Genomic DNA, 23,915 nt, shown 5'->3' with positions numbered 1-23,915 from the left:
TGAAGATAATAAAGAAGTCACCACTATCTATAACAACATCATTTATGTAATCTTTGAAGAAGATAGAATATATGATTCAGTAACTTCGTTGATATATCCATTATATACGTTGATATTTATAGTACACACTTTACTATTGCAAACTACTATTGAGTTGACTATTTGGGGAACAAACGTATATGATTGCTTTGAAAATTGGTCATCCAAAAACATAGATAAAATCATACGTTGAAAAAGTGGTCATCCAAAAACATGGACAAAATCATAACAAAAACATGAGAAAAATGGAATGTAAGTTATTATTTTGTAAGTAGGAGGAAATCTTGTTGATTGAACAAGATGGGTATTCAAAATCTTGGCGTGGGCCTCATGAGGTGAACTATCTGTGTCCACATAATATTAAAAATCATGTATATTCATTGCAAGAAAGTAGATGCAAATGCTTGATATTTGTTTGAACCAATCATAGATAGTTGGGAATAAGAAAATGAAAGGCCACAATTCAACGATATTGACTCATTGATGTCTCCCCACTAGAAGAGAGGGTTAAGTGTATGTAATATGTAATGATCATAGCGGAAGGTTAAAATGCAATTAGCAATGATTAAGGATTAAACTATATGTACCGGTATGAATTCGCAACACTTTTGGTAAGATGGACTGGTGCCAGCTTTCATTGACTTGTTTACTAATTGACCCATTCGTTTTTGTTATAATAAGTAGAGGTAAACAGCTTAACCGCCATAATCATTAACCAAACCATAACCGACATAACTGAACCGATTTTAACCAATAACTGATATAACCGATGGGTTGGTTTTAATATTTTAAAAACCGCCAAAATACGGGTCAGTTTTGGTTAATGATAATTCTAAAACTGTCATAACCGAACCGACCCTTTATCTAACCAACAATTAATATGCTTGAGATTAGCTTTCACCAAACATAGTGTTTAATCTCAAACATATTGTTGGATTATACAATTTTGATGTTTTTGGTTCTACGCTTGTTATAAAATTAATTTGAATTTCATTGTATGATTATATAATGTTATTCTTTTTTGAATATTTGGTATTAATATTATGAATTTTATACTTTGTTGGATTATGTCATGTCGTTTTTTTTGTAATAATTGATACCAAACTTGTAGGCCCAATTACATTGCTTTGGTTACGGTTAACCGACCCATAACCAACTTACTAACCTTTCGATTAACAGAAACTGTCAAAACGGGTCAGTTATGGTTATGTTTATCCATTAACCGACATATTGGTTATGGGTTTGACTTAAAACTATCCGAAACCGAACCATACACACCCTAGATAATAAGTACAATTGCTATGGTACAAAGGGGACATGACGAGGGCAAATCTCACTTCTATGGGTCTACCTCATGGGTAGAGATACTGCTCCTTATCCCTAGCTTCAAAGACTTTTCAACGAAACTCACAAATTAAATAGCAAATCAGGTGATATCAAACGACAATAAGCCTCAATACAACAACCAAAGAAGAGTAATAAAATGATAATAGTAAAATATTGATAGCGTATAAGTTAGTTTAAACACCTAGCTACAAGTTTGTACATCAATACATGCTAAGGCAAGAGTAAGGCTAAAACAAATGAAAAATAAGGTAGAGCTAATGTACTAGACATATGTAGGTCTCAAAACGACCATCGAACGGTTTTGCTCTTTACACGGTTTAACGGTTTTGCTCTTGACACGGTTTTCGAGACGGGTGCGGTAAATCAAACGATCGAACAAAATATAAATATAATATGGATAGTAAACGACTCCGTAATCGGTTAAAAGATTTATATAATAAACGAGGAACCAACCCACCCAAGGTGAGCTCCCCTTGGGTGGTGATTTACAACATATAACACACACTAAAATGAAATACATAAGGCATATATATAGCCAAATACAAACATTCTAGAAGCCTAATCCCGTTGAAGCTAAACGCGCGTTCCCAAAGCTCTCGTTTTGTGTCCGGTTTTCTCGTCGGCTTTAATTATTTTCTTGACCATAATATATTTAACGAGTTTCGTAATTTGATATCGTAAGTCACTAAAATTGGCCTTACAACATATATAACAAACTAGTTTTTATCCCTCGTATTACGGGGGTTGTTTTATATTATTTGTTTCTTATATTTATTTATTTTTTGAATTTTTATTTTTTTTATTGTATGAAAGTTAATAATATACTTATGCTTTGATGATAAATTGCTTCACAATTAAATGAAATGTTATAACCCGGTTTAAAAACTATATGGGTTTGATGAGACCCAAGACCCATTTATTTTTTTACTATAAACTGACTTTTTAATTATAAATAATATATATATATATATATATTTAAATAAATCATATATTAATTTTTAGTATATTCATACTTTATAGGATTTTTATATCAAATATTTGGTGATATTAGTTTTTAATTTACTGAGATGTTATAACCCGTTTAAGAAATATCTGGGTTTGATGAGACCCATACCCATGAATTCGGGTCAAACGCATGAGAAGCCTCCATTTAAAAATTAAGCAAATCTGGTGACTCCAAAAAAGGGGGGTCAACCACAACGCGACACCTAGGATTTTTGGGTTTTCGTTTATTTATATTATAGATTCTATACACTATTTTTAAAAACCAAAACCTTAATCAAACGCCTCCAAGAAATCATATCCCCAATCATGATCTCTTAGAGATGCATGTCTAACAAATTATGTCTAAGCCATTCATCTCATGTTAGTTTTCGTCTCCACTGCTTCTCCACCCTCGACTATGAGGGTTTCCACAATTCTCACTAGAGCCATCATGTGTCTACTTTTCTTGTGCTCAAATTACCTCAAACTGTTTGAGATACATATGAGCACAGAGCAATAATTTCTCCTGAATAACTTCATTCATTGAAACAAACTAGACGGGTGCTCGCACGATGCAGCGGATGTTTGAACCTGTTAATCACGTAAATATAAGTGTTTATGGTTCAGTTAAAATCTTGAAATCATTTAAATCGGTCATTGGTTTGACTTCTTTTTTCTTTTTCTTTTTAACTTTTGGTTTGTTGGTCGGTTTCAAAATTTTCAAAACGTAGTGAATGGTTGGTTCGCGGTTTATATCGGCAACCGGCCATATGAAACCAGAAAAGACTGTAAATTAACCTAATTGCAATATGATTTCTTTTGTAATATTTGTTATTATTATTTCACGTCCTAGATCTTCCATGAATATTTTACCATTTATGTGGCTAAAATTATCATTTTGTATTTATGATCATCTCAAGTATCATATTATGTTGGTTTTTAGTTAAAATTGATGGTACATTTAAATTATTAATTATTTTAAACTAAAATTATTATTAATGTTTAAACTGTGAAACCAAGCTGGAACCAGGCCGTTAGTATCGATTCGGTTTCACTTTCAATGGTTGAGTTTGGTTTTGGACGACAAAAAATCAGTATTAACGGTTGGACTCACAAGTTTAACTTAAAAACCATCAAAACCGACACTGAACACCCCTATGTAACATATTAATTTATTTAAAATGAAAAAAAAATTACAACAATATCATATCCAAATTAAAGAGAATATAATGCTCGTTTTTGTGGTGCAATTTATTTATAAAAATATTAACGTATGAAAAGGCTATAGTTGTTTAAAAATCATGGGTGAGAAGTTAGTTTACAAATTAAATTAAAAACATAATATGGTTAAAGATGATGGACCAAACTTGTAAGTTGAATGAATTGTGTTTAAAAGACATGTTTACCCTTACTAACACATGTACCTCATGCTTTAAGTGTTGTAAATTACTTAAAAATGGGTGTCTTAATTTGCCTTTGTTTGGTGTATTATATATAATATAGATAAATATGGAGACTAAGGTAATATATAATTAGGCAAACTAAATAAATATGGAGACTAAGGTAATAAATAAATAGATGAACTAAAAGTATACGAAAATCCAACTTATCCATGGATCCTTTTTACCGGTTAAACCAATCATAAAAACGATTTCCAATCCGATCAATTGGGTTCCAGCAACAGTGAAAAAATATGTGTTCAAAAGTAGGAAAAAAAATCTCAGTGTGCACACAATAGTTTAATATATAGTTGAAGTGATTGATAATAACAACAATGTCCAAAGTCGACAAGTGTCAATGGTGTTGTGGACACCTCAAAGATTCGCATTAGGGTTTTCTTCACTGTCATGTCCCTACAATTCTTGGTTACACAATATCTACATCCTCAATATAATAATTAGTAATGGATTGTGTTGTTTTATTTAAATCTCATGATGCGTGCATGGTAATGTCAAAAAATAGTGAAGGGATTGAAAAGAGAAGAAAATCGTCTAATTTTTCAGGTTATCTTCGTTAGAGATGCTCTTATGCTTGCTTGATTATTGGAGATGCTCTTATGCTTGCTTGATTCTCGTTTGCACGGGATTTATCCAATTCAAACTACCATAGTTTTCAAGATTTATATCTAAATAAATTTAGTTTACTAGATTTTTCATGTAAATTTCTTAATAAAATGTTACTAATATTTTTTTAAATTAATATATATATATAGGTATAGGATCATTTCAGAAGTTTTTTTACAGCGAGAAGTGCGAGAAGCGAAGGTGTAACTCCATTAATCCCAAATTTCACTCCCTTTCTTACCTACACAACATTCAAATCTACCTACACACATACAAACGTACCGCTTCACATTCAAACCTACATATACAAACATACATACACATATACAAAAATACGTACCTACACACGCACATACGCACCTACACAATAAGAAAATGGAGTGAAATTAGGGATTAATGGAGTTACACATTCATTTCTCGCACTTCTCGCTGTAATATCACTTCTCGCAAGATCCATCCCCTATATATATATATAGGGGTGGGATCTAGAGAGAACTAGAGAACTACTAAAGAATTATTTTTAACTATTTTTAAAAAAATATTTTGTGATTTTTTTTTCTTTCCTCCTTCTAATAAGATGATATTGATACTAAAAAAAACTTGTCGGTGTAGTACTGTAGTGCATATGTGCACTAATGCATATTTCATATATACAATAGTGTTTTATTGCATATAATACAACACAATTGCATTATCCAATACACACTATTGAATGTATACAAATACGACACTAATAATTGTATGCAAAACACATTATCGCATATATGTAGTACAACACTAATGCACATATGCACTATATCGGTTTTTTTAATTTTTGTATATAATATAACACTATTGCAAATAAACAATACAAACAACTATATATATGCTATTCAACACTATTTCAAATATCAAAATGCACACTATTGCACATATGCATTATAAAAAAAGTCGGTGTATTGCATACATGCATTACTCGTTAAATTTTTTTTATTTTTTTTTATTTTTATATTTTTTTGTGGTGAAGTATAACAACATATAAGAAGGATGAAAGAAAAAAAATTTAAAAAATATTTTTTTTAATTAAATTAAAAATACTTCATTGTTAGTTCTCTAGTTTTCTCCATAAAATGGAATTCTCTCATGATCCTCTCCCTATATATATATATATATATATATATATATATATATATATATATATATTGAAAGGCATTAAAGTCAATATAATAACTTGTTAATTTAAGAACAACTCACAAACCTATTTAATCTACTTCCAATCCTACTCCATAACTTACAACTGGACACGAGCTATCGATCTTCTATGATGGGGACATCATTTAAAACCAATATACTTTTGACATCGTTAATTGCTAGTTTCGGATTCTCTAGCTCTTAAGGGCCAAGTTTTCAAGCTCCCACAACACTGAAACTTGTCAGTTTCACGCAGTATTTACACACTAAGGTTTGAACTTGGTCACGAAGGTCCATTAACCTTTATGAACTAGAGTAAAGTTCATAATCCCATACTTGCATCTTACAAAGATCATCATTCGCAATTATTTTTTAAAAACATATATTTTGATTTTCTCCCATCATCATTGTTTAAGCATCATCATTTACTTTCGGGATACCTGAGCATTCCAAATTATCCGATTAAGTGAACGTACAAAATTATCTTATTAACCAGTGGCGGATCCAGAAATTTTTACTAGGGTGGGCACAAAATGAATCGGGTAAAAATTAGTGTTGGGTCTAAGAGAACAATGACGACCAATCATTCTGAAGCCCAAAGCGTAATGAACTTTTGGGACGCATGACTTCATAAATTGTTCTTTATACACCACTATTTTAAAGTTAAAATGCGTATTACATTATATATAATCAAGACATTTAAATCAAACAAAGTCATATTCAACATCTTCTTTTTGAGTTTAGAGGCATCTTACCAGCCAAAACAATATTATGTTTGCTCGTCGATTTGTTCAGTAACGGGTGGTAACCGACGGAACTAACGGAACTAGAATATTAGAATGAGAGGGGCAACATATATATTTTTTACATTTGTTTGTATACATCAGTTACCTTTAGCAATCAATGTATCGATTGGTAATTATAATCATTTGGTCATCATATCTTCCTTGTAAATTATTTTATTTTTGTATTTCTATAGAAACATATTTGTTTGAGTTGTTTTGTATTCTTGAAATCCTTATATATTTTTAACGAAACAATTTAACTAGAGCACAAAGTGACATGGTTTATTTTTAGGTATGCATCATTTTAAAAATAATAAAAAAAGAAATTCAATTTAAGTAATAATGCGTATATGATCAAAATAACTTATAATAAACCTGAAACTATATAAACAATTAAAATTAAATTATTCCACAATATTTAAAATTAGTAAAATAATTAAATACTTCACTGACGAAAAATGTTATTGTTAGGTGCCAACTTAATAAATTTGAATAAATTTAAAAGAAAGTATTTTATAAATAACAATAAAATATATATACCTCGTAAATAACAATCAAAGACATATAATTGAATATAATAAAGAACTACCTACTAAAGTCTCCCTACGTCATCTATTGTCTTCAACTCTTCATATTTCAGATTCATTGACGGAACTTCTGAGGTGTATATTCCGACGAATATAGAATCCGGCGACCAAAGGGTTTACGGACCATCTTGATCCTCCCCTGGTCCCGACGGTGGGCACTGGACTCATTATTGAATCATCATATATTAACGCCTACATGAAAATACGGTACTCCGGCAGTCGGACGGTGGGCACCGGCCCACCGTCCCCAAGCCTTGGATCCGCCCCTGTTATTAACCATCATCATCTTTTATTAATGGAACATTACTCATACTAAAGAGTAAAAAGGTTATCAACATTAATTAACTAGGTATTACATTTAATATTATAAATATTATACATTTTAATAACATTTGTTGTGCAAAACGACAAGTTTTTTGTATCGTCCGTTTACCTACAATTGTCTCATACTTATGGAGTATTATTGTTTTTAAAACTGTATTAGAGATATAATCATATAAATAATTAAACATCTTTCTCTCTCGATTTAGTAATTTTTGACTTTTGTACATTCTAGGGAACAGTGACTTGACCTTTGTTCACTAGAGAATTCTGATGACTCATTGTCATTGTATGGTCAAATTCATTCAAGCTTTTTTTTATCCCTTTACATACAATTTAATTTTATACTTATTTGTTGAGTAAATGTTTTAGTGTTTACCCATGATCTATTGTTATGATGGTATGACACGTGTCCAGTAACAAAGCTTGGACTAAGAGATCGGATGCGCCGAACTAAAAAATGTATACAAAATTTCACAAATAGGGGGGACTTAAATTTTCGGCCGAAAAAATGCTAAATTTACACTACGTATAGAAAATTTTGGGCGAAAACAGCTAAATTTTACACTACGTATAAAAAATTCCGGGCGAAAACAGCTAAATTTTACACTACGTATATATCATTTCGTTCGTAAACGGCTAAATTTACACTACGTATAAAAAATTTCGGGCGAAAACAGCTAAATTTTACACTACGTACAATGTTGGAAAAGTAGGATTACGCCGAGTACTCGCTACAAGGTATGTCGTCGAGTCGAGTTTCTGTAAATCCGCCTAATTACTAAGAATCGGTCAAATGTGGTCAACTTCAGCCAGAACCACATCTTATCGGTGAACTTGGACCGATTTATGACTCAAAAAATAAACAAAATTCGTATTTCTTTAATATTAATAATTTTTTTTAATTAATGATTAGTAATTTTTAGAATATTTTATTATTTAAAAATGTATTCCTTTTATTTATATTGATATTCACCTATTTTGTTATAAATATTAGTAAACTTATTATATTTTTCTTTATATTTAGCATGTCCGAGTACTCTCCGAGTACTCCCTGAGTACTCCGAGTACACCCAACTCCCCAGTCGGCCACCTAGGGTCCGCCTAGCGACTTTTGCAACCTTAATACATATGAAGAATTCAGCCGAAAACGACTAAATTTACACACGTATAAAAATTTCGGGCGAAAACGGCTAAATTTTACACTACATATATAAAATTTCGGTCGAAATCAGCTAAATTTACACTACCTATAAAAAATTTCGGACGAAAACTCGTAATTTACACTACCGGGTAAAAAAACAGGGGGGGGGGGAGGGGGCACCCATGGCCCTAAGAGTCCTTCGCCATTGCACATGTCCCCTCTAATGTGATGTTGTGAGGTTAAATCCTTGTAGGTGCAACCCTAAACCTATCAAAACATACTCATTTTGATTCGGTGCGCGAGCTGCTATAATTTTTGAGTAAGCATATAAGCAAGTCAATAGAGTGTCGGGTGGTACAAGCGATTTCTGCGGTGACTTGTTGGATGATTTGTAAATCAAGGAATGATACGATTTTCAACAACAAGCCATTCCTAGGGGCCAACATGGTAAATGAGATTAAAATCACCTCCTTCCAATGGATGAAACACCGAGCAAAAGATCATCCTTAAATTGAGAGAAATGATGTGGATTTAATTTTGTTAATTTTCCAATAAGTGCCTTTTAGCTTGTTTTTTTAACTTTCTTACATGTTCGGGTTGCTTGCTACCTGTAAGTAGTCCAATTTTTTTCTTTCTTAATATATTGGCCTTTCAAAAAGAAAAATGCAAGGTAAAGGTGGAATTAGGTGTTACGAAAACTTGTTAGAAAAAGAGGTATAAACGTGTTGCATGCAATCCTTCTGTATATAGCTAAGAACCTAAGTAAAGGTATAAACGTGTTGCATGCAATCCTTCTATATAACTAAGAACCTAAATAAAGGTATAAACGTGTTGCATGCAATCCTTCTATATATAACTAAGAACCAAAATGTAAGTGAGTCATAAGCTTCTTTAACTTTTGGGACATAAAAATTGTTGTTGACAAGGAGGTATTTGTCCATAATAATTAGGGGTGTTATTCGGGTTTCGGGTCGGGTTCTTCAGGTTTCAAATTTTAAATGTTGACCCGAAACCCAACCCAAATCTATCACGGGTTTTTCGGGTTCGGGTTTTTTCGGGTTGGGTTAATCGGGTTTCGAGTATCCTAGAAAAAAAACTAAAAACCAAATAAATTTTAAAACTAAAACTCTAAAATTAAAACAACATATTCTTCTTTGCTTATAACACAAATAATCAAATAATAAACTAACCTAACTTGATAAAACAATTCAAAATAAGAGTAAAAATAACTTGAACCATAATCGTATCCAATCGGGCGTGTTTGGTTGTTCGATTACGGTTGCTATTAGTAACAAACGGAAAAAAAAGTTATAATAAGCAATCGATCCATAATAGTTACAATGACAAAAGTCGATTAGAGCCAGATTATGATAACTCTAGTGGCTAAGACATAGCCTATTATACATAAAAATGTATTTAATTTCAAAACTAAAAGTTTATTCGGGTTTTTCGGGTTGACCCAAATCTTGTAAATAAAACCCGAGAACCAACCCGAATTACTTCGGTTCGGGTTCGGGTTAGTCTTTTCTCGGGTTCGGGTTCTTCGAGTTGGGTTAGTTCGGGTTCGGGTACGGGTTTTTCGGGTTGAGTTTCGAGTTTCGGGTAAAAGTGACAGCCCTAATAATAATCAGTGATCATGCAAGTCTCCACTCTCAGTATTGTAAAACCTTTTTTTGTTAATTATTATTATTATTATTATTATTATTATTATTATTATTGTAAGTTAGATTCATGTCTATCCATGCTGTCCTTGAATATATTTTCTAGGTAGACCCGTCTCGTTTTAAGAATCGTACGAACGTCGACATTGTAATCGTGTCATATATCCAAAATTTATGTAAAATCAAGTTTGCTAAATTATGAATCATGAGGATTGCAACTGATAAGAGTGAACAAGAATTTCGCAATTTGAATGGTGTTTTTTTCTAAGAGTTTTCGTTGTATTAACAATACCAACAATGAGAAACCCAAATATTTGAACAAACTTTGTTATATGTGAACTGTCAAAACAATTTGAACTGAGCTCGATGAAAATATTGTGGTATGAATTTCAAACCGGATTCAAACTCGACTTTAAAACATTGCGGTTAAGAAAAAAAATAGAAGAATGAAAAATAATAATTTTACAGAAGCCCAATGAGAAACAAAAAGCCCAATATATCAATGAAAAATACATAAGGCACGTTTGTAAAGCCCAACAAGAATGAAACTTGTGGGCTTGTGGCCCTGTGGGTAGAGGACCGCTGTTCACGAGCCGAGACGAGCCGAACCGAGCGAAGGCTTGCTCGTTGCTTGGCTCAACCAAACCGAACCGAACGGCTGAAATTCGAACCGAGCGAAAACCGAAACGAGACAAAATCGAATCGAGCATTTTTCGATCGAACATCGAGCGATTTCGAGCATTATTTATTTCTTTTTTACTTTAAAATTTTCAATAAGAAACAAATTTGAATGTTGTATATATTATATTTTATAAATAAATTAGTCGTTTTTAGACAACCGTGTGATAGATTGTAAATTTTTATTAAAAACAAGTTTGAAGTGATATATAATGATCATGTAAACAAGCTTTTAGTATTCTAAAAACTTGAAGCGAACAGATAAAATATAAAATTGACGGAATATGAAAAATTAAAAGGGTAAAAATAATTGTGGGCTTATATTTATGTGTTATACATTAGTTCATATATAATTATATATAAAATAAATTAAAAATATTCGAGCCGAACCGAACCGAGCAGACATTTTCTCGTTGCTTGGCTCATTTACAAACGGAACTGTGCAGAGCGGTTCGTTTTCAATTGAGCGAAAAAACGAGCGAGCATTTTCCGAGTGAGCGGCGAGCAAGCTCAAGTGACGAGCGGTTTGGACGGCCTTAATAGAGGTGTACCGGTTCATGAACAGACCAAACCGCCGGTTTTGGTACCAGTTCTTCTTTTGAACAACCAAACCGGTTTTAAAATCGGATCGGTTTGAGGATGTAACTAAGAAAACCAAACCGGTTTTGAGGATGCAACAACCAAACCGGTTTGACAAGCCAACCACTTTAGTTATGAACTTTTGTTCTGTTATTTGGATTGGATTGTTGGTTGTTTAAAATCAGTTAGTGTTACTAATTATGGTAGCGGAACGACGTAGATGAATCCCATCTCACATAAGCCGTTGTGACCGCTATCTTGACCGAACCAGCACTGATTTTTCACAAAAATTTAGGTGGCAAAATCAACGATTACAGAAGAAATGGGTCCATTAATGGTTCTAAAAATACATCATACAGGTTTTGGGAGCTTTAAAGGCGGTTCGGATGCTGATGAAAGTGAGTATCATGTTTCTACGGTTTCTATTGTTTCTAATGTTTTGGATGATGTCGAAATCCCAAGCTGAAGAACTACCGAAGAGGATGATCAAGAAACCGAGAATGAAGATAGAGAATATGCTAAGGTACCCAACTTATCCAAATCAAAGTGGGCTCTTAAAGACTCTCCACAATTCGAATCAAATGTAACTAATTTAAGCCCCCAAAGTGGAAAGTTCAAGCCAGAAAGACGACGTGTCTTCGTGGTCAACCGTGTTTGAATGTTGATGAAGATGCTAGAATATGTCCGAGCTGTAAAAAGTAGAAGCGTGTTTGAATTTGAAAGATCGAGGGAGATCGGCGAAGGAACTTAATGTGTTGTTCACAAAGCCAGAGATAAGAAAACCGAAGAAATTGAGGCATTGAAGTCGTTACAGATGATTATGATGGTGTTAATATGGTTATGAAGTACGTAAATCACAAACTTATTGAATATATGAATCGTAAGCTGTTTAATCGAGTGAGGCATTGAAGTCGTACAGATGATTATGATGGTGTTAATATGGTTATGAAGTACGTAAATCACAAACTTATTGAATATATGAATCGTAAGCTGTTTAATCGAGTGAGGTTAAATTAAACGCCTTATGATACAACTTTTGGAGGGGGTGTGTTAAATTACTTTGTTGTTTGTTTAATAGTACATCTTGCTTTTACAAACTTGGAATAAAAATAAAAATACTAGTGTTCATGAAATCATGGTACATCTTGCTTATACTCGAACCTAAGATCAGTTTTCGTTAAACTATATAGCTAATATATGGTTAAGATTATACCTACTGACACCTTGACAGCACACTAATAGACGCATATGTCTGGCCAGCATTCTACCTGAGTGTTATAGTAATAGTCTTGCCAAGCACAAAGAAGATTAGTGACAACTCAATGAAGAATATTGTGTTGATTAGCATTCGGTCAATGATCCATCCAAAAACAGTGAATCCGCCTGTATTCGACTGCACATACGCCACTGCAAAACACAACACACGTTAAAACTTAAAACAAAATTGGAACTGAATCTAGACAGATAATAATATTTTCGGACATACCAAATGATTGTCGCTTGTGATATGATGATGTGGAAGAAGCGAATCGGTTATGAATAGCAAATGGCACAAAATCACTCGACTCGAGCTCACTCTCTGAAATATCAAGGCTCATTGAGCTAGCAGCAGCTTCCATGTTCTTACTATCAATTGATATTCCAGAAGCATCATTTGAGTCGCATGTTACTAGCGCGTGCCATCTACAAGCAACTGATCCAAGCCCTTGAGCTCGATGTGAAATCTTTGCAGCCGCAGATAAATAAAGAGTGATTCCTACAAGCTGAAGAATCGACAACACCTGCATGAATTTGATTCCATTTCATGATTTACGAACAAGTTTAAACAATATAACAAGTTAATCTTTAATAACCATGTTGACGCGTTACTTACAGCAAAATCACCAGTGTTGATGAAGTTAATAATTCCCGGGTTTTCAGTGGTCTGTAACAAAGCTGAAAACTGACACGCGGTCACAACCAAGAACTCCAGAAGAAGGAAAGCTCGAAACCTGTGGCTTATTTTCGATAAACAATAAGCGAGACGTGTGTGCTCTTCAATATAAACAGAAACATCCAAGTCTCTTTCCAGAATCTTGCTATAGTTTTCAATCCGAATCACTTGTAAATTTCCCACCAAATTAAACAAAGCAGCGCCTGACAAGAACACTATGGCCGAGTAAGCCCAGGTTACAAGTGATGCTAGAAGAGTCACAGCAGGCAACCACCATGAATCATGAGGCAGATAAACAACTTGAGTGACCTCACGAGCGGTCTTCAATAAGAAACATACCAATAACCACACCCCCAGCCCTCGGAAAAAGCCCTAAAAATCATTTACATCATGTTATTTTCAATCTTAATTCAACTGTAGCAGTTCTAGTCATCATGTACCTTGAAATTCCATTAAAAATGGAGATCCTTGACACAAACTTGGACTTATATAGAGTTCATTAATCTTTATCAGCTTAACATTGGTCATTTTTGAGGTGCAAACCAGTCGACCTACATCCGAGCTCGGCTCGTTTCAAGCTCTACTTTTAAAGCTCGAGCTCGTGTAAATGAGTGGAGCCGAGCCCGGGCTTGACTCGCCTCGTTTAACTTACAAAGAGCTCGAGCTCGGCTCGTGTAACTTACAAAGAGCCCCTATTATTAAAGCTTGAGCTCTCAAGCCTGGCTTGTTTCAAGCTCTACTTTTTAAACTGGAGCTACACCCGTGAGCAGTTTTTCTAGCTTGAGCTTGGCTCGTTTAGCTTACAATAAGCTTAAGTTCAGCTCGTGAATAGTTTTTCAAGCTCTGTATAAACGAGTTGACTATTGAGCAGAGCCCGAGCTTGACAAGGCTTGAAGTCGGCTCGTTTAACTAAAAAAGAGCTCGAGTTCAGCTCATGAATAGTTTTTCAAGCTCCGTGTAAACGAGTTGACTATCGAGCCGAGCCCAAGCTCGACTAGGCTTGAACTCGGCTCGTTTAACTAACAGAGAGCTCGAGTTTGAGCTCGGCTTATTTCAAGTTCTATTTTTAAAACTTGAGCTCTCAAGTTCAACTTGTTTTGAGCCTTATCTTTAATATTTTTAAACCTTGGGCTCTGCTCGTGAGTCATGAGTACGTTAAGCTCAAGCTCGGATCGTTTATTATTACTCCATTATTTAATTTATATACATTTATAGTTACTTTAATCTATGTATAATTACATACATCTGATTACTTAATTATATAATATGAATATTATTTAGTTGTTTTTTATCATAACTTAAATTTGGGGTGTGCAAGAAACGATCCAAACCCTAAAAAACCGAAAAATCCAAACCGAAACGAAACAAAAACCGACGATTTGGTTTTATGTTTTTGTAAAATCCAAACTAATGGTTCAGTTTTGGTTTTGCATGTAATAAAAACCGAAAAAACCGAACCGAATTCCCAATTTTTTTATGTTAAATAATTTACTATAATTTAATAAAAAAATGTAACTCAAATATGTTTGGTCAAATATATAACAAATATATAATAGTTTATTAGTTAACAATTAACAAAACTATTTATACCTAAATTCATTATTTCCAGCCAACTTTTTTTCAGCCTAAAATGTTCAAGCTCAAATGTCAAAAACCGAAACCGAACGGTTTCAAAAATTACAAAAACCGAAGTTTTGGTTTTCAGTTTGGTTTTAGTTTTAAACCGCACCGAACTACACCTCGCACCTCCCTAACTTAAACATACAATTAATTATTAAACGCTTTTCTACAAGTCGATCTCAAGTAACTCGCGAGCAGCATTACATAAAAATAAAAAAACTTAAAGCTTACATAAATCTTCTGAACATAAAGCTGCGGATACAGAACAGCGTAACCGTCATAACAATCAACAAACAGAAGCTTCCGTACACCATACTTTCTCAAATTATGCGAAACACATAGCAAAGATATAGCAGCAGCAACCGCCTGAGAAATAATAACCTCGAGTTCAAACCGTTTGATTTGGTACTTAGAGTAGTCGGAGTAAACGATTAATAGCACCTGTGTTATTACTCCGAGTATGAGGAATGAGATCCAGGAGACTGTTGTGGTTAGTGGAGTGTGTTGGCAGAAGCCGAAGAGGTTTAAGAAGGATTCGAGTTTGTTTAAGGCGAGTTGTAGTTGTAGTTGTAGTTGTAACTGATCGTCCGTACGGTTGTTGGAGTCGGTTAGTGGTTGTTGGAGAGATGATGAGTTGGTTACTGGTGGTGATGGAGGTGGTGGTGGTGTCATGGTTTGGGAGGTTGGGATATGTGAAAAAATGTAAATGAAAGAATGGGGCTGGTAAGATATTTCCTTTTTGTTTTAAAAAAATTTAAGACGAGCTTTTTTGTGTGTTAGACTTTTAGATTATCGTTTTTTTTAATTTGAACGTTTTGTTGTTTCAATCTGGTCAGATTAAGTTGTTTTAACTGAGTTTATTGTCATGGAGCTATCCTCTCAGACTTCGTGTGGTGCCCGTAGGCCAGTCAATTGGTCCACTCATTATTAGGGTCTTCTGGTTTCGTTCTGCCTTGGACTTATCAGGCGAGCGGCAACAGTTCGCAACCAGCAAGCACGACTAGGCATGCATGCCTTCTTTCCCGCTGAGGCTGTGCCCGGTGAAGTCCGGGACGAGCCAACAAACCCAAACGTTTCAACACAAATCAAGCATCTCGATCTTCAAATATTTGGTCCGTGATATTATGCTGACTTTAGAGGTTGGCTTGGAGTCCCCTCGGGAAACACTTGATCGTCGTTGTTGCAACACAAGAGTAGAACTCTCTGGTGTAACACACGGTGGGATGAAAACCTGGATGGGCTCGGGATTTGAATTGACAGTCTCGCAAAGCTTAGTTTAAATCATTTATTGTCATGATTCACCAAAAGTGACACAAGTAAAGATCGAACGTTGGTTTTTATTAAAATGAAAAAGCATACGGAGTGGTGTCTTTGGAGAGTGGGGAAAAGAAAAAATATGTTTTTACTAACATAGACTTTTCTCTAAACAAACACAAAATTTTCAAGTTTACTAGACAAGGCTCTTTTACTCTTTTATCAATGATTTACTTCTCCTTGGTTGTAGGTGTTGATGCTTTGACTCGAAAGCCCTGACTAGTGATGAAACCCCGTAAAGAGAGGACCAACTAACCAAAGTTTCGAAGTTTTGATAATTTTAAATTTTAAATTGAAAATAAAGTTAGTTTTCAATACTTTCTGTTTTTGGTAAGTATTGAGAAATATTAAAAATTAGATTTTTAAATATTTTTTGCTTTTAGTAATTTATTTTTTTAGTCATTCTATTTTTTTCAAACAAAAGCATGGAATTTTTGTGCTGTGGCTGCAAGGTCTATGAAATTAGTGACTATTTTCATCGATATTCTTTTTAAATTAGGTATATTGTTTTTATTAATTTCAACTATCTTTTTTGGGCATTATTGGTTCCAATTAACAAATTGGTTGCTAACGGTCCAATCTTTTATCGTATTTGTTCCCAATGATCTGTGACTAACGAAATCCTAACGTCGTTACTTGCAAGTCGCCGAAAAAACGTTTTTGGCCGGTAAATTCAACCTGAACACCATTTGAACACCGCCACCACCACCAACTGACTCACCACCACTTGAGCACTACCAACAAATTTCGACGATGGTTATAGGGTTCCGACGACCTCAATAACTAGGGCTTGTATTAGAAAAATGTTCCTAAAGGTCTGATTGAATGTTATAAAAATGTTTGGGACGGAAATATTGAGTTTTCCAAAAAAAAAGTGAGTTTTCATGCCAAAAACATTATTCTGACGACCTACAACTAACGGCTTTAGGATTCTGTTAGTTGCGGACCTTGGGAACAAATACGTTAAAAGACGGGACCGTTAACAATCAGTTCGTTAGTTAGGACCGACAATGACCAAAAGATGATAGTTTGGATTAATAAAAACAAATACAACTTTAAATTATCCACTTAAAAAACACAATACTAATCTTAATAAATACGGAAAATTTAGAAGAGGAGTAAACTACGGTTTTATATTCTTGTGGTTTTTTTAAATTAGCCATTCAGTCCAAAAAAATTAAACCTTGTTATTTCCGTCTCTATAGTTTCATTTTTATTGCAATTTCGTCCATCTTATTAAACATATTTTAGACTGAAATAGCATATTTGACAAATCAGTGAACCACATTGATACAAATTACAATGAAAATGAAACTCTAAAAAACCCGAACTTTACTCTTAAAAGAATTTAACAAATTAAAATTCTGTTGTGAAACCACCGACGACCTTGCAAGTTGTATGTCACTTTTGTCAAAAGTTTTGGCCACATGAACACTCCACATATTTCAAATGTCTGAGATTTGTCCACTGTATATTTTACCTTTTGTGTAGTATAAATACTGCTTCGATGGAAATGAAATATCACCCCAGTACACTTCTCATTATTTACTTATTTCTATCATATCCAATATTCTTACAATTACGGTAATATTATAACACGTTATCAGCACGAGCCGCTTATATCCTAATCAAGAAAGGTAATAGACACAAAGGTATCTACATAAGCATCATAAACACTTCTTTAATTATGTACATTGAAAATATATCTATGCATATACATATACTAAGTAACAACAATAATGTGTATAAACATTGTTATTAAAATTTGATAACCATTCTAATTTTTATATGCACACTAATATATCATTTAAACGTTAGATTTATTTACACTAACAATTTTATTCTTATTATTATGCATAATAATTATATATTTTATAAAATAAACTGTATTTATTATCTTACTTTAAAATAATTAATATTATATATACACACACACACATACAAACGGTAATGTTACCGTTATAAAACGGTAATATAGCCGTTGTAAAACGGTTATAAATTTTCACTATAAATAACCAATTATTAACCCAATTTCATTTACAACAAACATTCTTCTTATTAAATTTATCCAAGATAAAGTTTTCAAAATGATTCACCCGGTTTTGCTGTTGGTCACTATAATGCTTATACTACTTCTCATTCTAATTTTTAATCTCCCATCTGACGATATCGGCATTTTCTTTTTCTTTTATATGTTTATAGCTCTACCAATGTTTGTATATCATTGTTGATTGATATATATGGATTCTAATATTTATCTTATTATTTGCTCTATTATGTTTAGCAACAAAACTCGAATTCCCTGCACTCAACATTTCTGGAGAAAACTATATGTCTTGGACAGCAAATGTCAAAAGACATTTAAAATCTATGGATGTGTTAGAAACAATCCAAGAATACAATGATTGCTCTGACCAGGATAAAGCAAGATGTAAGGCCCCGTTACCGGTAGCCCTACTTTCGTGTTGGATTTACTCATAAACGCAGTTCTAAATATCAGAGTTAATTAAAACATTCGCGGAACATTAAAAACTTTCATAAAACATTTCGTAACAATTCAAAACTTGTCTTAAACATACAACTTGTCTTTCAAAAACAAAGTAATTAAAACATATCACTTCTTGAGCCTTCTTATGCCAGTCTCTTATTCCACGCCACGTGTCTCCTCAAGCGAGCTGCCTCATCCTACTCACCTGCGTGCATACTAAAAGTCAGCTACGCTAAGTGAGTTCTAGTTAATCATACATTATACAATACACACAAACTTATATTCTTTCATTCATACTTTCATACTTTCTTTTGTACTAACTTGCTTTCATATCTTACGTTATAAAGAGCATTACGCCCTACATTCCTCGAGTATTATTAGGGCTCGGTACCCTCCTTCCTCGAGTATTATTAGGGCTCGGTACCCTCCTTCCTCGAATATTAGTAGGGTTCGGTTCCCTAGTTCTCGAATATTAGTAGGGTTCGATTCCCTCTTCGTTACCATACAACCATACATCATACCTCGAATATTATTAGGGCTCGGTACCCTTTTCGTAACCATACAACCATCCTTTCCTTCTTTTATTAACTTTATCGTGTTCATACACATAAGCATACATATCATACTTACCTTATACATAGCGTTCCAACCTGACAGTACGTGCAATATCCGAAGATCGTTCACGTACCATGAAGCAATCATTCATACATTTCACATTATTCACATAAGGCATACACTTATCTCTTAGGATAAGCGTATTAACAAACATATTGAGTATGCACACAGCCCCGAAAACATAACACATAAATGGGGCTAGAAACTCACTTGAATCCTGTTACGCTCTCCGTTAATCGTTATTCCCTTCTTGAGCTGTGCACGGCTAACTGTATAATATTTACATGTATCAATTAACTACCACTACTCATATCATCTTTCTAGTCTTAGATACTACCCACAACGAACGGGGGTCCGGGGGCAGCGCCCCTGGCAGCGGGGTTCTAGGGGCGGCAGCCCCTAGCAGGGTCCAAGGGGCAGAGCCACTGGCTGGGGTCGAGCTGCCAGGTCAGCTTGGAAAAATTTTATTTTCATTAACTGTCTTAACGCATTTCCTATTAGGATTTTAAGTTGCTATTTTATTCACCTACTCATTCGTTAGCCCGATTCGTTACCTTAAAATGCATGTTAAGCGAACTTAACTTAAGCGAACTTAAGGTTCGGCGAACTTAAGACTCGGCGAACTTAGAGTCCAGCGAACATATGGTTCAGCGAAGTTAATAAGGTAGGCGAACTTGCTTGTAGCGAACTTAACATCAAGCGAAGTTAATCAGTTAGGCGAACTTATGCCAGACGAAGTTGAGCATTAGCGAACTTAGCCTTAGGCGAAGTTATCATGGGCGAACTTATTGTGGCGAAGTTGTCAGGGGCGAACTTGGCTGGCGAACTTGCTTGCAAGCGAACTTGCTTGAAGGCGAAGTTGGCTTGCAGGCGAAGTTATTCAGCATTCGCCTCTGTTCATTCGAAATCGCTAAAATCACCCTCGTTTCATCGAGAAATTCTTGGATATGACGTTAACAAGTCCCGCGATCATTCCCATGGCCTTGTTCGGGTAAAACTTAGCCCGGAATGACGTAAAGTTTGGACCTTTATGGTAAAAACGTTCAATACAAGATTTACGGTTTATCCTATACGAACCGTATCTGTTTATGGGTTCATTGGATTCGTCCTAGCATCAAGTTCGTTACTTTACGTTTTGTTTAGACCCGATCTATTATAGTTTCAAGTTTCATGGCTAACCGTCTATTAAAATATGAACTTTAAGATCGAAATCATACCTTTATGTTTTCGTTTTGGTCTCGGTTAGCTAGCTTATGAACTTTGGATCTTGTATAAATCTTGAATCACGTTTTCTTGCTCAGATTTCACCTCTCTCTCGCTCGGCCGCGTATGGTGTGTGTGTGTTTGGAGTGTGTAGAGATTAAGATGGAATGAAATGAGGTTTAGGGTTTTATGATGGTTTAGGGGGGTATTTATATTCCCCAAGGCCCATGGACCTAAGGCCCATTCCCAATTAACCCACCTTAATTAATCTAAGTCCATGATCCGTTCTTTACTCGATATTACTTAATTAATAACGCGAAATCACTAAACGTAACTTTCCTTATTTATCATTATAATATTCAGGATGTTACACAAGAGCTGATGTTTTCATCCATAAACATATTGATGAATTACTACAGCATGAGTATTTTAATTATGATAACTCATATATGATATGGGAAGATTTGAAAAGCAGATTCGGTCATCTAAGGGAAGTTTTACTTCCTAATTCTAGAGATGAATGGAACAGTCTTAGGTTCCAAGATTTTAAGAGGGTAAATGATTACACCCCTGCTTTATACCGAATTTGCTCAAAACTAGAATTTTGTGGGTATCCCGTAACAGAGGAAGAAAAGTTAGAGAAAACTTTCTCCACGTTTCATGCATCAAACATAAACTTGCAAACACATTATCGTTTGCAGAATTTTAGGAGATACTCTGATCTAAATGCATTGCTCCTTGTAGCAGAGAAAAATAATGAATTATTGATGAAAAATCATCAATCTTGTCCCACGGGTTCATTAGCAATACCAGAAGCACATGTTGCTCATAAAAGTTCTCATAAAAATTCTGGTCATAAATGGAAACAAAGTCGAGGACGAGGCCGTGGACGTGGCCGTGGTTATTTTGACAAAAGACATTTTATTGATCGTAAGCTTTCATTCAAATGGAACAATAATTCTTACGGTCGTGGTCGTGGCCGTGGCCGTGGTCGTAACCAGAGAGTCAATAATTATCATGTCCCACACAATACCAATTCCAACCACCAAAATAAATGGAATGAAGCTGGTAGGTCCGAAAACAATGGCACTTCATGTTTTAGATGTGGAAGTACAAACCACTGGGCAAAGGCTTGTCGCACAGCTCCACATCTGTGTGAACTGTACCAAGCCTCTCTAAAAGGAAAAGAGAAAGAAGTGAACCATGTTGATAACTTTAATAATATCAATGCTGAGCTGAGCGTTGAAGACTTTGAGGTGGAACTTTGAAACAAAGTCGCTTGACTACTATAATTAGATGCAATTATTAAGTGTGTTCTCATTATCTTTAATTATGTAGTTCCTCTTTCATGTACTACTTGTGTTTCAATTAAATAAAGTTCTTATTAAAATATCATATGTCTTCGTTATATACTTATTATTTTTTCTTAATATTTTTTAAGATTTAAAATGAAAATTACCGGAGCACAATATCAAACAAATGAATAAGATATATGTATAACGGATAATGGAGCCACGCATACTATACTTAGATCTAAAAAATATTTTTATAAACTGAAACCAACAAAAGGGATCATCAATACAATATCAGGTCCTACAAACTTGATAGAAGGAGTGGGAAAAGCTAATTTAGCATTACCAAATGGTACAAAGCTCAAAATAGAAAATGCTTTATTTTCCCCAAAATCAACAAGAAATTTGTTGAGTTTCAGAAACATATATCATAATGGATATGATACTCAGTCAAGGACTGTTAGTAATGAAAAATATTTGCATAAAATAAGCAAAGATCAAATATTGGAAAAATTGCCAATGCTCCATTCTGGTTTGCATTATACATATATAAATGTGCCTCAAGCACATATGGCAGTCAAAGAAAATTGTTGCGATTCTGGTATCATAAACTTATGGCATGACAGATTAGGCCATCCAGGATCCACAATGATGAAAAGGATCATTGAAAATACACATGGGCATCCACTGAAAGGTCAAAAGATCCACAAAATACATAAAATGTCTCAATGTACATCTTGTTCTCTTGGAAAATTAATTACAAGGCCTTCGCCATTAAAAGTCGATAAAGAAACACCAATGTTTCTTGAAAGAATTCAAGGTGACATATGTGGACCAATTCATCCACCATGTGGACCATTTAGATACTTCATGGTCTTAATAGACACATCCAGCAGATGGTCTAATATCTCTTTATTATCGACTCGTAATGTGGTTTTTGCAAAATTTCTTGCTCAAATTATCAAATTACGTGCACATTTTCCGGATTATACCATTAAAAGAGTAAGACTTGATAATACGGGAGAATTTACATCACATGCTTTTGATGATTATTGCATGTCTGTGGGGATTGTTGTAGAACACCCTGTTGCTCATGTACACACACAAAATGGCTTAGCCGAGTCGTTGATCAAACGCCTATAGCTAATAGCTAGACCATTAATAATGAGGACAAAACTCTCTGTTTCTATTTGGGGTCATGCAATTATGCATGCTGGATCATTAATCCGTGTGAGACCAAGTGCAAATTATAAATACTCTCCCACACAACTTGTTTCTAGAAATGAGCCAAATATCTCTCATCTTAGAATTTTTGGGTGTGCTGTGTATGTTCCTATTGCACCACCACAACGCACAAAAATGGGTCCCCAAAGAAGGTTGGGAATATATGTTGGATATGAAACGTCTTCCATCATAAGATACCTTGAACCTTTAACAGGTGATGTATTTACAGCACGTTTTGCTGATTGCCATTTTAACGAGACAATGTTCCCGGCATTAAGGGAGAAATGACAAAACAAGAAAGAGATATATCATGGTGTGTGCCATCATTGTTACACTTAGACCCAAGATCAAAACAAAGTGAGACAGAGGATCAAAAAATAACACATCTACAAGAAATTGCAAATCAGTTACCTGATGCATTTACTGATATAAACAGGGTCACTAAATCTCATATACCAGCTGCTAATGCTCCAGCTCGAGTTGAGATTCCAAGCAAGCAAAACCATAATAATGCACCTCATGAATCTCAAAAACGTTTAAAACGTGGAAGGCCAATCGGTTCAAAGGATAAAAATCCTCAAAAAAGAAAGGGCTCTGAAAAGGATACTGACCCTAAGGAAGGAATGATCGAAAAAACCTTCCCTCAGGAAAAAATAAATGATATAACATTTTCTCAGGAAGGAATAAATGATTCCAATAAAGAATTGTCAATCAACTATGGTCAATCACATATCATGTGGGATCGAGATGAAATGGAAAATATTGATGATATATTTTCTTATTCTGTGGCAAGTGATATCATGGAATAAAATGACGACCCTGAACCAAAATCTGTAGATGATTGTAAAAATCGACAAGATTGGAACAA

The 23,915-nt window shown here is 34.3% G+C and overlaps 2 protein-coding genes across 2 annotated transcripts in view; both read right to left on the bottom strand.

The window, feature by feature from the left end:
- The window catches only part of LOC143556573 (nucleolar protein 56-like), a 191,625-nt gene that overhangs the window by 90,168 nt on the left and 77,542 nt on the right, over nucleotides 1-23,915 (bottom strand). The window lies entirely within an intron of this gene.
- LOC143556564 (uncharacterized) lies at nucleotides 12,413-15,583 on the bottom strand. Its single transcript, XM_077045850.1, has 4 exons — nucleotides 15,143-15,583; nucleotides 13,232-13,663; nucleotides 12,845-13,139; nucleotides 12,413-12,765 (listed from the first exon to the last, which is right to left on the bottom strand). Exons 1-4 carry the CDS (start codon nucleotides 15,581-15,583, stop codon nucleotides 12,623-12,625), a joined length of 1,311 nt encoding a protein of 436 aa, XP_076901965.1. The 3' UTR covers nucleotides 12,413-12,622.

This window comes from Bidens hawaiensis, unplaced genomic scaffold, assembly GCF_021521415.1.
Source record: "Bidens hawaiensis isolate Kalapana, Puna unplaced genomic scaffold, B.hawaiensis_p1.1 tig00018651_1, whole genome shotgun sequence".
NCBI classification, from domain to species: domain Eukaryota; kingdom Viridiplantae; phylum Streptophyta; class Magnoliopsida; order Asterales; family Asteraceae; genus Bidens; species Bidens hawaiensis.
Note: the sequence above shows the minus strand (reverse complement) of the source record. Positions and strands in the feature narration are given on the sequence as shown.

What these genes read in the sequence shown, in the direction of transcription:
- LOC143556564 (XM_077045850.1), bottom strand. Translation starts at nt 15,583, where the DNA reads ATGACACCACCACCACCTCCATCACCACCAGTAACCAACTCATCATCT. An exon ending in TCAACACTGGTGATTTTGCT is followed by an intron (nt 13,140 to 13,231) that starts GTAAGTAACGCG and finishes AAATTCATGCAG; the next exon opens with GTGTTGTCGATTCTTCAGCT. An exon ending in TCACAAGCGACAATCATTTG is followed by an intron (nt 12,766 to 12,844) that starts GTATGTCCGAAA and finishes TGTGTTTTGCAG; the next exon opens with TGGCGTATGTGCAGTCGAAT.